The 15,922-nt window shown below is 44.9% G+C and overlaps 1 protein-coding gene across 1 annotated transcript; it reads right to left on the bottom strand.

Moving 5' to 3' along the window:
* Window positions 1–303: 303 nt before the first annotated feature.
* On the bottom strand, window positions 304–14,142 carry KCNJ5 (potassium inwardly rectifying channel subfamily J member 5). Its single transcript, XM_066639373.1, has 2 exons — window positions 13,173–14,142; window positions 304–686 (listed from the first exon to the last, which is right to left on the bottom strand). Exons 1-2 carry the CDS (start codon window positions 14,110–14,112, stop codon window positions 304–306), a joined length of 1,323 nt encoding a protein of 440 aa, XP_066495470.1. The 5' UTR covers window positions 14,113–14,142.
* Window positions 14,143–15,922: the final 1,780 nt, after the last annotated feature.

Raw genomic sequence — 15,922 nt, 5'->3', positions numbered from 1 at the left:
CACTTCAAGAAGCCAACAGTGAAATGTCAGTCTTAATCTTAATCATTATCAACATCATCTAGTACATTTTTTTTAGTCCATGGATCTCAGAATGGTGAGTCAGTCCCTGTAGTAACCTCCACTTTTGCAGAATGGAGAGAAGAGGGCCCAGATACATAAAGCGGCCCGTCTGAGTTCAGCGATACATCTGGGAACAAAAGCATTGTCCTCTAGGTCACTGTTCCCTTGTCATCCCACTAGGACACTTATGCCTCTGTCACGATAGATGCACCTGGATTGTGTATAGTTCAGCAAGTGTTTGTGTTATAAGGACATGCTGTCCTTCACTTCTCCCGCCGTCCCATTGCTTCCATTCAGCTCCACTGGGTCCAGGCCACCATCTTTGTTCTCGCCCTTCTCCCTGAGGTTCTCCTCTTCCTGATCTTCTCCCTCTCCTTCCCTTGTCTTCTCAGTGTCCCCTCCGCTCAGAGGGTTGGCACTGGGCAGGTGATTGAGGAGACGCCCCTCCTTAAAAGACTCTGCCAGTTCTTTGGCACAGCACACGGGTGTGTTGGTTTCGTATGTGCTATGGAAACTGTTGTAGTCCACTTCGTAGAAGTCCTTCTCCAGGGTCAGCACAGGGGTGAAACGATGTCCCCAGAGCACTTCCTTGTCCATGTAAGAGCTTCGTGCCTGGCAAGTCATTCCTAGATTAAGAAAAGGAAAGAGAAGAAGACCATCGAATGGAATTGGAGAAGAAACAAAAAAGGTACCGCGTTAAAAGGCTACTTTGATGTTCCTGCTCAGCCCCCCCCCTCCTTTGGTGTTGCTTCCACACCTGATTGCTTCAGGACATGGAAAAAGCCTTTGCTTAACAAGCTTCATCAAAAGGGATCTAATGTTTCAACAAAAAGCACAACTGTCCAATGAACTGGCCATGCCTTTCGGCAACCAGAAAAATATCTGCACGCATGAAAGGATCGGTTTAATCGCATATGATGGTCCTCGTTCAGTTCTGTTGCTGAACCTCAGGACTCTTTCACATTTTCCTCCCTACTCAATAAGTACACTAGCTATTTCTTGACTGTATAAACCTGCAGCGGTTCCCAAACTTTTTCAACTAGTGGCTCCTTTGACCTACCGGACCATTTGGCCATGACTCTACATTAGGGCTACAATCCTATGCACTGTATAGGAAGACGGGTATTTTGCAAAACCCTATCTATGGCTCCCTTGGCTAGTTTCCGTGGCTCCCTGGGGAGGCACGGCTCACAGCTTGAGTCACCGTATTACAGGAATTCTACCTTTCCAGTGCCCAGTATGGGTAGAAACAAAAGTTAGTAGAACACAGCATAAAAAGACCCTTGCTGGATCACCCCCATCCAGTCCAGTTTCCTATTTTCCATAGTGGCTGGTCAGATGCCTCTGGGATAGGGCAGGATGGTAACAGATCTCCCCTGCCTTTGCCAGACATAAACATGTCTGGCATGTTACATGTTTTGTTACATGTTTAGCCCCCTTCTTATTCCAAGGATCTCAAGGCAGTACAGGAGCAGTGGCACACTAGGGCATCTGGCACATAGGACCAATTTTTTTTTTTTTTTAATACCTGCACCCCCAGTCTAAGAAAGGCATTTCTAGGTTTTGTTTTGCAAAAAACCAGAAGTGTCTTTTGGAGTCTTTCTGAGGCCTGGAGAGACTGTGCATGGCCTCCCTGCACCACAGCACAACTGAACGCAACCAGAAGGCATTTCTGGACACCCCCCCAACATGGTACCCAGGGCAATGTACCCCTTGCGCCCTGCTCACGCTACACCACTGCATAGAAGCAATGTCTTTCCTCCCATTTTTTCCTCATTACAATCCTGTGAGGTAGACTGGATGAAAAGAAACTTGACTTGTCCAAAGTCACCTTGCGATCTTCACAGCTTTGCAGTGTTGGAACAGTGCAGGTGCCAGGTTCCCGAGAACCTGAATTAGAACCCACATGCCGCCCAGCTAATTCTTATTCAGAATATTTAAAAACTGCTTTTCAACTAAAAGTTATTCACAGAGTTGTTTACATAGCAAAAATAAATCAATAAATGGTTCCCTGTCCCCCAAAGGCTTACAGCCGGATGCAGAAGAGATACTGGCAACAGCCACTGTTAAAGCTGCCAGGCTGGGGCAAAGAGGGACAGTTGCTCTCCCCTTGCTAAATATAAGAGCTTCTTTGCATCTAGCAGATTGCCCATTGGGAATTATGGTTGCCACCAGACTGAGAGTTTGGGGTCAGCCTTGCCAACTTTGGACACCACCCCTGGTCTGGAATTTGGAAAAGCCACCAGGAGTGGCTTGAGGGGTCCCTCAGCTGAAGAGAGGGGCCTATGTAGGGCAGCCATGTGAAGTGAAGTGGAGACAGACGGAGGGCGACTCTGAGAGTGGCAAGAAATCTGGGAGGGTGCACAAGCTTGCTCTCAGAATTTGAGATGGGTCAACCAAACAGCTGCCTTGTAGGAGTCTACAAGCTGCTCACCTTCACCTGTGTTCCACCGGTCTATTTGGTAAGAAAACCAAATTTTGCAAGAGACAACAGAATCCTTGAGTAATCCCTTCTCCCTCGCTCAGAGGAGTGGGGGGCTTAAAAACAAAGCCTCTTTCTCAAGGAGGTGGAAGGGAGAGAAAGAGAGAGAGGGAACCCTTTCCTGTATTTAAAGCTGGACTCAGATCTCTTTAACAGCCTGTCAGAGAAAACCTGTTATTGCAGGCTCTCAGGCAGACAGAAACAACAACAGCTTTCCTCATGGTATTCTGGCTACCAGCAAGTGCAGGAAGTGCAGAGGCTGCCCGAAAAAAAAGTCATGCTAGAGGAGAAAAGTGAATCCACAATGTTCTGAACTGGACGAGTAGGCACTGAGAAGGAAGCAGGAAACTTGGCAAGGAATGAAATGTCCTTTGTGTTAGTGGGTCACGATGAATCCTGATTCTGGTGTGACTCCGAACACCGCCAATCCCTCCACTAGGCTGGCATTAGCCAAAACCACTGCAACCCAAAGACTTGCTTCGTCCGTTGGGCTCCTCCCAGGAAAGTCCCGGTGCGTATTCCATTTTTAGACTGATGCCCAATTTTCACACGCTCACCCCGCTTTCTAAGTGATTAGAAGTTGCTAGGGGTGGTGTTGCTAGAGGGGTGTGGGACATGCCGGGTGATGTGCACGGGGGAGGGGGTGACATCACTACTGGCCAAAATTTTTTGTAGCATGGTATTTTTTTTTATTAATACCATCATTTTATATATCATTCGATGGACATTTTCATTCAGAATGCAATGGACTAAACCATGCTGAAATGAACTGAGCCAGGTCTAGCGCCTGCACCCTAGATCAGGCTCAGTTGTCCTGCCCCCCAATGCCAGCCAGCCAATCAGCTGGCAGCAAGCCCTGCTGCCAGCTGATAGGGGGCCAGCAATGGCAATCATTGCTAGCTTTCCCATACAGGCATGCTAGCTGCCTTTCTATCAAAAGTTATAGCCCCCAAAAAATCAGTAGGGTGGTAGGGTAATGGATGCATCACTACAGGGCATTACCCCACCCACTGCACGGAAGGAGGTCTTCCATGTGGATGACGCACTGGCCTTCCACTCCAGGTAATGTAAAACCTAGTGACACAACTGACAAATTCTAGGGGTAGCGCTGCTTGGATTCTCCCCCCAATATGATGCAATATTTGAAGATTCCCAAAGTCCCTGTTAAAATCTCCAAGGCTGCCTTCAGGAGTTGCCAAGAGATTCGTGCTGATTCTTGGGGACTCCAGGCCAATCCTGGAGGGATGGCAACCCTACTGGGCACATGAAGGGGGGAACTGGGACACCTCCCACCCTCATCTCAACACACGCAAGACATATTTTCCAATGTCCCATTTTACTGGTACTTTACAGTCATTCATATCTCGTTCAAATACATTCTTGGGTTATTAGCTAATAACGTGACTGCAAAAACATTGGTCACTGGCAACTATGATCTCACAGCACAATCCTATGTGTGTCTACTCAGAAGTAAGTTCCACTGAGTTTCAAAAGGACTTACTCCCAGGAAAGTTTGCATAGGATTGCAGCCTCAGCCACATTCAACACAATTATTTATCACTTAATCCCTGGGACAATTTTTATGCCACTTCACTTTTCAGTTGTGTGTGTGCCTGTGTAAAGACGTATATTGCTGCAATACAGGTCGCGTCACATAACCCACTGATTTGGTAGCCACTGATTTGCCTCACCACTGATACCACCTTTAAATGTCTTGTGATAAGGGGAAAAGCACCAAAATTCAATTTCAAAAAAATTTCACAATTCAATTTAAAAAAAATAAATTTCCCACCTTCATGCTGTTAAATAATTATAATTTCATTCGACTAGATTCCATTATTCACCCCATCTAGTGACTGAATACAGTATAGCATCTATACCAATGCATTCTGGGGCAACAACAGAGGAGCGAGAAACCCGGAAGTGGATCTTTAAGGCTATTTATCCACTGATTTGGTATCCACTGATATTTTTTAATCCACTGAGGGATCCAGAACAGAACCCCAGTGAATAACGAGGTACAACCTGTAGTTGAAATAATAAATGCAACAAAATTAGACTCATGGCACCGACATGCAAGGAACACAACAAAATAAATTTTTGCTCTTTGTCAATAAGAGCACTCTCCCCTTGCTACTAGTAACCAAGGCACAGCCAACCATACCGCGAAGTGACACAAAGCAGACGCTTGGAGTGACAGATTCTAGAAGGGTGACCATTATCTTGCCTCCATCTGTCTGCCTTTTTGAGAGCCAGTAGAAAGAGGTGTCTGAGTTAGCAGGGGGTCGTTTTGACATTTGAATTCTGACAAGCCAGCCTGGGCCTCGGTATAGATCCGTCTGCCCTCCTGGCGGCCCGAGACGAAACCAACAGCAAAAAGGACAAAATGCAGGGCAGAGAGAAAGGACTCCCCTCCCAGCCTCAGACAGCCGACCTGAACGCTGCCTTTGCCATCAGTTCTTGGAACTGCTCTCGTATCTAAGGGAGCACCTCAGTCCTGCTTTGAATCTCCTCAGACGATTTGCACTCCTCTCTGACTGTAAGCATTCAATTAAGACAGGAACAATGGAAAGCTTTCACCGACCAAATGCTGTGTTCAGTTGGCTTCCTGCAGAAGCCGCTTTTTTTGTAACCCCAGGGGGACACAGAGCCCGGCACCATTGAAGCAACTTGTAATTGCTCCATAATGCCATTCAGGTCTTCCTTTTTAGCACATGTGCGCTGGAGTTAATCATACAAGGATGTACTGCCTGGCAACCTTGACATCCCTTGGAAAACAACAGAGCCTGGCCCTCGCTTCCGACTCCACTAAGAGCCCAGCTTGGAGGCTGCCTCCGCGCCAGCCTGCGCTTGTTAATGCATTTCTCGTTTTTCTGGTTAATTATTCCTTGGCCAAGGAGGAGGACAACAACAGAGGTGGAAAAGCAGAAAAACAGAGCTTTGTTATGCACTGAGGGGAACAGTGCATAACAGGGAAACAGGGAAACTGAGGGGAACAGGGAAAAGAGATGCCTGAGGGGGGACATGATTGAGACATACAAAATTATGCAGGGGATGGACAGAGTGGATAGGGAGATGCTCTTTACACTCTCACATAACACCAGAACCAGGGGACATCCACTAAAATTGAGTGTTGGGTGGGTTAGGACAGACAAAAGAAAATATTTCTTTACTCAGCGTGTGGTCAGTCTGTGGAACTCCTTGCCACAGGATGTGGTGCTGGCGTCTAGCCTAGACGCCTTTAAAAGGGGATTGGACAAGTTTCTGGAGGAAAAATCCATTACGGGGTACAAGCCATGATGTGTATGCGCAACCTCCTGATTTTAGAAATGGGTTATGTCAGAATGCCAGATGCAAGGGAGAGCACCAGGATGCGGTCTCTTGTTATCTGGTGTGCTCCCTGGGGCATTTGGTGGGCCGCTGTGAGATACAGGAAGCTGGACTAGATGGGCCTATGGCCTGATCCAGTGGGGCTGTTCTTATGTTCCTAGTTGCCTCTTAGATTGTATGTGGTGCATCCAGTGGCATAGCTAAGTCATCTGGCGTCCTGGGGGCACAAGCATTTTTAACACCAATACACCCATCACACACACACACACACACCAATTTAACAACCCCATACGACATCTTAGAGCAGCATTTCTCAAACTGTGGGTTAAAACCCAAGAGGTGGGTCGTGAGCCAGTTTCAGGTCGGTCCCCATTCATTTCAATGTATATTTTATTTTTCATATATTGTATTAGACTCAATGCTCCCATGGTATGTGATTGCATTTGGGCAAATGTTACAAATCTGTCCTTTTAACAGGCTAAAAATGTAACAAGCTCAATACGCTTTAAAGCTCTAGCAAAAGTTCTGTCCACTGAAATTCAGACTGCACCTATTTATTCATTTTGGAGATCATTTCTACCACCTTTTGAAGGAAAGGCCGGTGCGCTCGTACAGAGAGGAGACCAGCAAGATGAAAGAAAGTTGCCTCTCAAGGCAAGGGGGGGGATGGGCACTGGATAGTAGGAGTGCCCAAATAAAAGGGGGGGTTATTAATATTCCAATGATCATGTCACTAATTAGGGAGTGTGTGTCCTTCATTAGCATCAAAGACTCCAAAGTGTGATTTTCAATGGTTGTAGAAATTAGTACCCCATTTCCACTAATTAATGGAACTCAAACCTCAGCCTCTGAAAAAGTCAATACTGTTTCTCTTCTGACTTCAAAAAGTAGTCAGGACTCAGTTCCCAATTAATTTAGCGCATTCCATCCGGAGGAGAGCTCATCCACCCTTGGTTCACTTTGATTTCCATGCTGGAGGGAGATGGTGGGATTCTAATTTTTCTGAGCATTGCACCAGCTTGAAAAATGGCCCTAGGGATTTGGCGCTCAAGAGACGGCAAGGATCTAAGCAGAGGCACTGGGTCATGCCGTGCACTAAAGCAGTGGTTCCCAAACTTCTGCAAGGAAGTTGGGAACTCCGGTAAGCATTTGTGGGGGTGGCCACAGCACTACAACAATCATGGCACCATCGTGACCTCAGCAATGCTGCTGCTGCCATCAGTGCTTGGTCACTCCCCTTAAGGGGGAACGGACTGCTTCCTGTTCCCCTGGTGGGTCGCAACCCACCAGTTTGGGAATCACTGCACTAAACTGGGAAGAAATGTAGCTGTTCAAATACATGCATACATACATGTATGTATGTCTGTACAGCGTGTGTACTTGACAGGGAGATAGAGAAATCTTAACCCATGACACATTCTGTGATAAGTTTTTTTCTTCTTCTTTTGCTATTAATTCAGACCTTCTCAAACCCAAGGACAAAGGAATTGAGACGCAAACAAGGAGTGCAGCTCCAATCACACTCTGAAATCCTCCTTACTTTTTATGGAAATCCCGTCTACTGTAAAAACCCTGCTGGCTGAACCTTGGTTCACTACCACTGGAAGAATCCAAAATCTATCTCATAGAAGAGATAATCCCAGAGGCCTTATGCTTGCACATGGAAAAAGGACCTTATCCAGTCTGCTGGCCAGTGCTGCTTGAACCAAAGAATGGGTGTCTCCTTGGCAGACCCAGGGTGGCATCAGGTGGTATCCTCAGTTGTGCCATTCCTGTTTCTACACATCTGACAACAACGGCTACCAACCTCATTGGACTGATCCAATAGAAACTTGCTAGAATGGGGCATAATTGCATCTGAACATCATAGTACGTTTCATGATGTACGCAGACAGAGAAAGATTCTGAGAGTAAAGGTGGTCAACTTGTAACAAAAACATGTATTGTGAACAGCAAAAATTAATCTATGGAATCCGTTATTTATAAATGTTGTCAGTATCACCATACAGACTGTAGCTGGCTAATTGTCAACACGACACAGGTTGGGTGGGAGGATTCGGAAGTAAACTGTATCTGCCATAAAATCTGAGATGATACGCAGACTGTTCCAACATATGGAATGACGACTGAAGAATGAAGGGAGGGAAAAAACCTGAATCAGGCAAGTCATTCATGAAAAAATTCAGGAGAAGCTGAACATGCTCAAGGCTCAGACTGAGTGAACTGATATTTAGATGCTGGTTATTTTGCTTCTAGAAGTCTATTTTTTTTCCGGTTGAGCACAGAGCTCTTTAAGCTGGGAAACCACAGAGCAGTGGCATAGTTAAGGGGGTACAGGGGGTAGCAATTGTACAGGGCAACCATTTTTAGGGGGGCAAGAACCTGAACTTGGCACTAGTGACCAAAATGGTAAAAACCTTGGTATTTTCAAATAACATCATCATGTTATAAACCGTTCGATGCAGAATTTAATCTGCAATGAAATGAACAACATCAAAATATCTCTAGTCTAGGGGTGTCAAAATCATTTCATACAGAGGGCCACATAGCATTCATGATGCCTGCTGAGGACCGGAAGTGATGTCATTAGGCAAGCAGTGATGTCATTAAACAGGTCATAACCAAAAATAAACACTTTTTTCTCACTTAGGAACTCATGAGCTGCAAATAAAAAAAGAGAACATATATACATCTTGATCATATTTCAAAATATGGGAGAGCCCAATTATCATGTGGGCTGCCCTTTCAGCAGTAACACCTCAGCAGTGCTCAGCAGCTGAAAGTCTGAGGGCCGTATAAAAAGCTTCCAAGGGTTGTATCCGGCCCCTGGGCATTATGTTTGACACCCCTGCTCTAGTCTATGAAAAGTTGCAGCCAAATAATCAGAAAATAAAAACGCAATTGCATTATGTAACAAAAACTGGATTTTCTTAACTCAGAACAGATGGATGAGATTGGTTGTTCCAATTAGGTGTTATGATACAGCATAGAAAGAATGTTAATATGGGGGGAGCTTGGAGGAAGGTGGCAGAGCAAGTAGGCGGAGAGCTGCTATGGGGAGTAGTGGATTTTTCCCCATTTCCACTTTTTCAAAAGCCCAGACATGATGTCACTTCCGTGGCATCATTTTGAGCTCGGCACTGGGTCACATGATCATTAGCTATACCACTGCCACAGAGGGGCTGATATCATCCAAGCCTAATGTAAAGACAGTATTAGGACATGTCCCTTATGAATTTAAACCATTCACAAGCCTGTTTCATGATCTAGTACGAAGCTGTGATAGAATGGGCCCCATGAAATTATCTGAATAGTCTCTGGATGTGCAAATATTTGGTGCATGTTAATCAAATATTTGATATTCAATATCAGCTTTTGATGGAAAATGATTATTTCACTTTTTCCCCCAGTAGCAATCACTCAGAGACAGCATGTCATAACAATCAGATTTTGACAATCTCTGAAGACTGAGCCACAGTGATATTTTTGTACATTTTGTGCTTACTTCATTCATTTGTTGACAGGAACCATATCCGTGAATGTATGAAACACACACATACCCCTGATCAAATTCCAAACATTTTGAAAGAACAAAAACAACTGTACAGCAAAATCTGAAAAATCTACAAAACTTACTTATTTTAATATAAGCCAGGGGTTCCCAAAGCGTGTGCCATGATGCCTTCATTGCAGCACGCTTACAGGGACACCTCAGGATATCCATGGTGGACTAACCTACCTGTTCTCCCAGGCATCACTATATTGGATTTCATGAAATCTCAGTGAAATCCAAGATGGTGGCACCCAAAACTTGTGAGATTTGGGTACCGCTATCTTGGATCTCATTAAATCTTGTGAGATTTGGGCATCGCCATCCTGGATCTTGTGAGATTTTGCAAGGTTCTAGATGGTGGCACCTGGCTGAGCTGGGAAGACAAGGCTTGCAGAGGGCATCATGATCCAGGTAAGTTTGGGGACCACTAATCTAAGGCCTCCCTAAAAGAGGCATTCTCCCTTCTCTCACCCACAGGAGGGAATGCCTCTTCCAAAAGTGCTATCCTAAAGTATAACATCCATGTCTAAATTGGACTTTAGTTTGATGCAACAGGACCTTCTTGTATTATGAACCTTACAACTTTAAGTTCTGTTTTAACATTTTCAAAATAGCAGCCTAGATAGAAGACTCTATAGGAGGCCCACATAAACTGCCTTGAACCTCCCAATGGAAGAAAGGTCTGATATAAATGTGAGAAATTTTATCATCCTAACACAGTGAAGTTGGTTAGGAAGGGAGTGATGAGAGAAACCACTCAATGTTCTTCAAGGCTACAGGGGGACTAGAATCTGCCAATGGAGCTCTGTTAAGTCACCATTTTCCACTGACATGGCATGGAACAAATGATAATAATATATGAGAAGAGAAAAAAAGAAAGAAAAACCTTCACACACAGCGATCCATTTCAAGCTACGCCAGTCCTGCTTAGTTTATCTTCATTAGTCCTATGTGATCGGAGACTATATTGTAGCTCTTAATCCTAATGAAGGGAGTTCAACACGGCAACTGCAAAAATCATCTTAACAACCCTACTTAATTGGCTTTCTGAGCACCGGTTCATAGACCTGACTGGCAATTAAACTGCTGTGGGAAGTCAGGAAGGAGAATTCCACTCTCAATGACAAGGTTCTGGGTTTATAGGAGAGGGGAGAGGGAGGCATGACATGTGCTGGTTGCTACATCTCATGTACCCCCTTCTGAACAGCGCATCTGTGATGTGTAGAATGGCTGCCTCATTCTCATTTTGTAACAACTCGTAGTTGTAACCTGGAAGACTTCCTAAACAGAGCTTAAAGAGAAATTTAAAAGAAAAAAAATTCTCTAACATTTCTGCAGTAAGAACAATTTAACCAGGGGTCCAAGTGCCAACACATCGTAGTGGGGAGATGTGGAACCAAAGCTTATTTCAACCCAGAACTTGACAAAATCCACTTTCTCTCAACTGCAGTTTTTCATGTATTAAATGGTAATAAGGATACTGCTGAAAAGGACCTGCAAGTAATTTAGCTCAGATTGATAACACTCCTGTTTTTTATTTCCTATCCTTATTCAACTGTTGTCTCACTCATGATAGGATCTTGGTGTCCTTATGAAACCAACATCTCATCTGTTACACCAGTGATCTTCAAGCTTTTTCATGCCATGATCCCAATACATACATAGGTAAAGGTAAAGGTAAAGGTCCCCCCACATTAAGCCTAGTCACTTCCAACTCTAGGGGCAGTGCTCATCTCTGTTTCTAAGCCAAAGAGCCGGCGTTAGACAGTTTCCGTGGTCATGTGGCTGGCCTGAACGCCTAAGCTCATGGAACGCCGTTACCTTCCCACCGAGGTGGTACCTATTCATCTACTTGAAGTTTTACATACTTTCAAACTGCTAGGTTGGCAGGAGCTGGGACAAGCAATGGGAGCTCACCCTGCCACGCGGATTCAAATTGCCAACCCTGCGGTCAACAGGCTCGTCATCTCAGTGGTTTAACCCACTGAGTCAAGGCATCCCTTAATACTTATATACATACAAGTCTGGGAACCTATCACTGATCCTATCCCCCTCCTGGGAACAGGCTACCCCATATTAGAGGCACCAGGTTCATAAAATTCTTCCTGACTCTTGAGGGTCTTTGAATGACAATATACCAGCCAGGGAAACACCACAAGTGTGGTCACAGCAGCAATTCCCAGGATTGCTGTGGCACTTTTTCATCCATGTCCACCTTGAAAGTTAGAACTTCTTGCACAAAATATAAATACAGCTGGATTGGGCAAACCATCGCTTAGCCATGCATTTTCTTTCTAGAATGCTTATGCAATTGCTGGCGAGCACCAGAAAAGTTCTGCTAAAGACCATGAAGCACAACACCAGACATGTTTATAGAATTACATTTTGCGTTTTTAATGCATCAAAAAAAAATTGGGTTTTATACACCGTACTTTCTTTATCTCCCCATTGTTTTCCTCTGCAGTATAGCCTCCATGGCCAAGGCACATCTTGAAGAACATGGGAGTGGCTATTCTGTGAGGTTTCCAAGACTGGGTTGATGGAAGGTGTGGGCAGAGAGAGAGATTCCCCCTCAGAAGCACCACTGACTTTGCGCTGAGCAACTTGGGGTATAAAGAAAGGTGCGAGAACAACCAGGGCCGGCTTTAAGTCAATTGGACCAATTGGTCCCAAATTGGGCCCGATGTCTAAGCCCCCCCCCCCATGTTAGGGTAATCTAGTCTTGTCAAACACCCACAACATCATATTGCAACAGACACTTAACTCCACACTGCAGCTGTTATAGAGAACAGCAGCAATTTTAATTTTCTTCTGAATTATTAAAAAGTCAGTTGTGTTTGTTTATATCTACCATATAAAGGATCCGGGCTGGGGTCCTGCTCACCTGGAGCACCTGACATGGGCAAGCTGCCAGACAGCTGGCTTTCCTGCTGTGGTGGTAACAGTGATGTGAGGCCTCCCTCCCTGGACGGCACACCAAACCCAGTGGCAGCTTGCCCCATGGTCTGCTTGCCGAAGGAGTGTAGATGGCTGTACCAACAGCAAGCCAGATAGTGGGGCAGCTGGCTCCACCGAGATTTCAAACAATAGACAAGGGAGCCCTGCCTCTCCCTCCTCCCTCAGTAGGTTGTTGCCCCTGAGGGAGACACCCAGTTGGGCAACTGACACCTGGAACAAGGGCAGTGGAGACACCATCACCAGGCAGAAGAGAGGCAGAAGCGGTGAGTGTTAGCAGGATAGGGGTGCTGAGAGGTTGCCCAGTGGCAATCTTGGTCACCCTGGGGGTAGATGTCCCTCCCCTGGCAGTGCCGACAAAGTCTATAATTTTTTTACTTATATATCTAAGATTGTACAGACCTCGGCTGTGAATGTTAAGACCCTGCAAAAATCGGAGCCCTGTAGCTCCTAAAGGCAGGCCCTCAGAACAACTGCTGTAAGAGAGGCAGTAAAAGGGGCTTTGTGGAAGACAGACCTGTCAGACTTAGTGGCTAATTACTGACTGGAACCTTCATGTGCAATGCAGCTCAATGGGTAAAGCACCTGCTTTGAGTGCTGAAGATTCCAGGCTCAGTCTTTGACACCTCCAGGTAGGGTTGGGAAAGACCCCTGTCTGAAACCCTTGAGAAGCCTTTTCTAGCCAGTATAGACCATACCGAGTTGGGTGGATCAGTGGGCTGGATATAAGGTAACTTGATATGCACAAATCAGTAAGTGTTAGTGTTGATAGCACTAAGATTGATGTCTTACCAGTGGCTTCCACCATCCCCTCCAAAATGACCACAATTTCAAACTCCTCTTTCTCTAGCTGAGCACGGGACATCTCCCAAAAGGGACTCTTCTCATTGATTTCATGTGAGATGATGAGCGGCGACACCAGGAACAGCCGGTCATCCCCCGTGTCGAAGCCCACATTAATGTCCGTTTGGTTCAAAGGAATGAATTCCCCTTCTTTGGTCTGCTTGGACTTGATCAGTTTGGCTCTAATGGAAGCTTCAACTATGTGGGAGTTCCTCAGGTCCCCAACCCGGAACATGAGACACAACTTCTCATCCCTCATAGAAATCACAGCATTGTTGGAAAACATGAGGGTCTCCGCCCTCTTCTTTGGTTGACTGATCTTCACAAACATGCACCCTACCATGAATGCGTTGACGATGGATCCCAGTATGGCCTGGACCAAGAGTAGAATGATGCCCTCAGGACATTTCTCAGTGATAACCCTGTGGCCATACCCAATGGTGGTCTCCGTCTCAATGGAAAACAAAAAGGCCGAGACAAACCCACTGAGATTGTCCACACAAGGGATCCAGTCTTCATCTTCTGCATGGTCCAAGTCTCCTCGAATGTAGGCAATGAGCCACCAAATGAAACCAAAAAACAACCAAGTGATGGTGTAGACCATCGTGAACACAAGAAGGTTAAAACGCCATTTGAGGTCCACCAAAGTGGTAAAGAGGTCACTGAGATAGCGGTATGTTTCTTGAACATTCCCATGGTGTACGTTGCACTTGCCCGTTTTCTCCATGTAGCGTTGGCGTGGCTTCTTGGTTTCCGCGGCCAAGAGACGGGTTCTGTCCGTGGCAATTGGGACATCATCCCGAGCTTGTTTAGGAAACTTCTTGGGCTCTCTTGGGGTGACGCCAATCTCCATGTCCTGGTTCATGAAGATTCTAGAATCTCCAGCCATGTTTGGACTAGATAAAAGAAAAATAGAGAAAGAGAGAGAAGACCAAAATCTGCATTACCAAAACTACATCACATGTCATCAGAGTATTGAAAAGTGTTGTAGATAAATGTGCAGCAAAAATATAGGGCATAATTACAGATTAAAATGTCATTATATTTAGAGCAATATCATAAGAAGGCATCAATTTTATGCTGATGCCATCATCTCAACATATAGCCTTCTGAGCAATCCAATATTTAATTAAAATGCACTTCAACAACATATAGTATTTCAATCTTTACATTCACAATGTCTATTTTCTCGCATTAATCAATGAATCGCTACAGAGTACGTGCAGGGCTGAAGATGTATATGAATTTACTCAAGAAAAGTAGCTTAATTTTTTAATGCATTTGTCACATGTTTGCCTTATTTAAAGCCCCTTGGGAAAGGAACTTTGTCAAGTGCCAGGCATGTGGATGGCACAATATTCTTAATTATTGTTATATTCTTGGGCCCTTTGACAACTGCCATAATGGCATATCAATATACTTCATTTTCCCATTCAAAAAAGGACTGCAATGAGTTCGGTTTTATTGGGACAGGACCGAAAGTCATTTCATGCATCCGTCATACAATGCAGGAACTTTATGAGCACTCTGCGATAAGACTGTTCATCATGGTAGGCTCAACATTAATTTTCAAGCATTGCTACAATCACACCCAACATGGTGAACCTTGATAACAACAATTTTCTCAAGCTCTTTTAACGAAAATGCTGAAGTTCTGCTCACATCAAATTTTCCAGCTCAGGCGACAATGCCTGATTTTTAATTTTTTTAAAGACTGGGACATCCAGTTTTAGACGCTTTATTTCTTTAGAACATTCAGCCTTCCATAAAGCAGGTTCGGGTCCTCTGTAAAATAATCAACTCCAGCATATATTTTTACTTAGAACAGCCCTGGCCCCAATTCAGTCTTCTAGCCCAGTGGTTCTCAAACATTTTAGTACTGGGAACCACTTTTGAAATGACATTCTGTTGGCACCCATCAGAAGTGATGTCATTAACCTGGAAGTGATGTCATGGCCATGAGTGACATCATCAGTTTGGCTTCAAACTTAAGCCGCAATCAGTCTAAGGTCCCAGGACACAGTGCGCTTGTGCCGTTATTTTGCATAGCTCAGAATTCAAACATTCCAACTCGGAAGACAAAGCAGAACACAGGCTTGGATCCTTCTCCAACCACACAGCCCTCCCCACTTTCCAGCACCCTATCTTCTCGCCTGTTCAGGGCAAACTACCAGGCCCCTCTCCCACTGGGAGCCCACCCTGCCTCACAGCTCTGTACCTCGTATTTTCAGCTCTGTATTTTCAACGGCCGCTGAGCTAAGTGCTATGGACCCACCCGAAATTGGCTTGTGACCTACCTAGTGGGTCCCGACCCACAGTTTGAGGAACGCAGTTCTAGCCCCTTAGAAACTTTGTCATTACCTTGTCCAAATGTTGCGTGGACAAATTAACCCAGGTTGTTCAATTATAGGAGAGAGGTGCAAATGACTTGTCAAATCCTCTGAAGCATCATTTTCAGAAAACTCGTGATTTTTTTTTTTTATAAAAGACCAAAGCGCTCCTGCATCCGTTAATGGAATCCCTTTGTTCAACTGCAGAAAAAAAAGAAAGAGAACTCACCAGGAATTTTATCATTAATCTTGGGACAAAGGAAAAAAGTCTCCTATAGGGAATGCTAACCAACTGTTCTGTACACCATAGAGAAGGAGGCAAAAATGTACATACGTTGCAAATCCTATTAAAATCCAGCCAAGTGTGTT

Source organism: Tiliqua scincoides, chromosome 11 (genome assembly GCF_035046505.1).
Source record: "Tiliqua scincoides isolate rTilSci1 chromosome 11, rTilSci1.hap2, whole genome shotgun sequence".
Taxonomy (NCBI): Eukaryota; Metazoa; Chordata; class Lepidosauria; order Squamata; family Scincidae; genus Tiliqua; species Tiliqua scincoides.
Note: the sequence above shows the minus strand (reverse complement) of the source record. Positions and strands in the feature narration are given on the sequence as shown.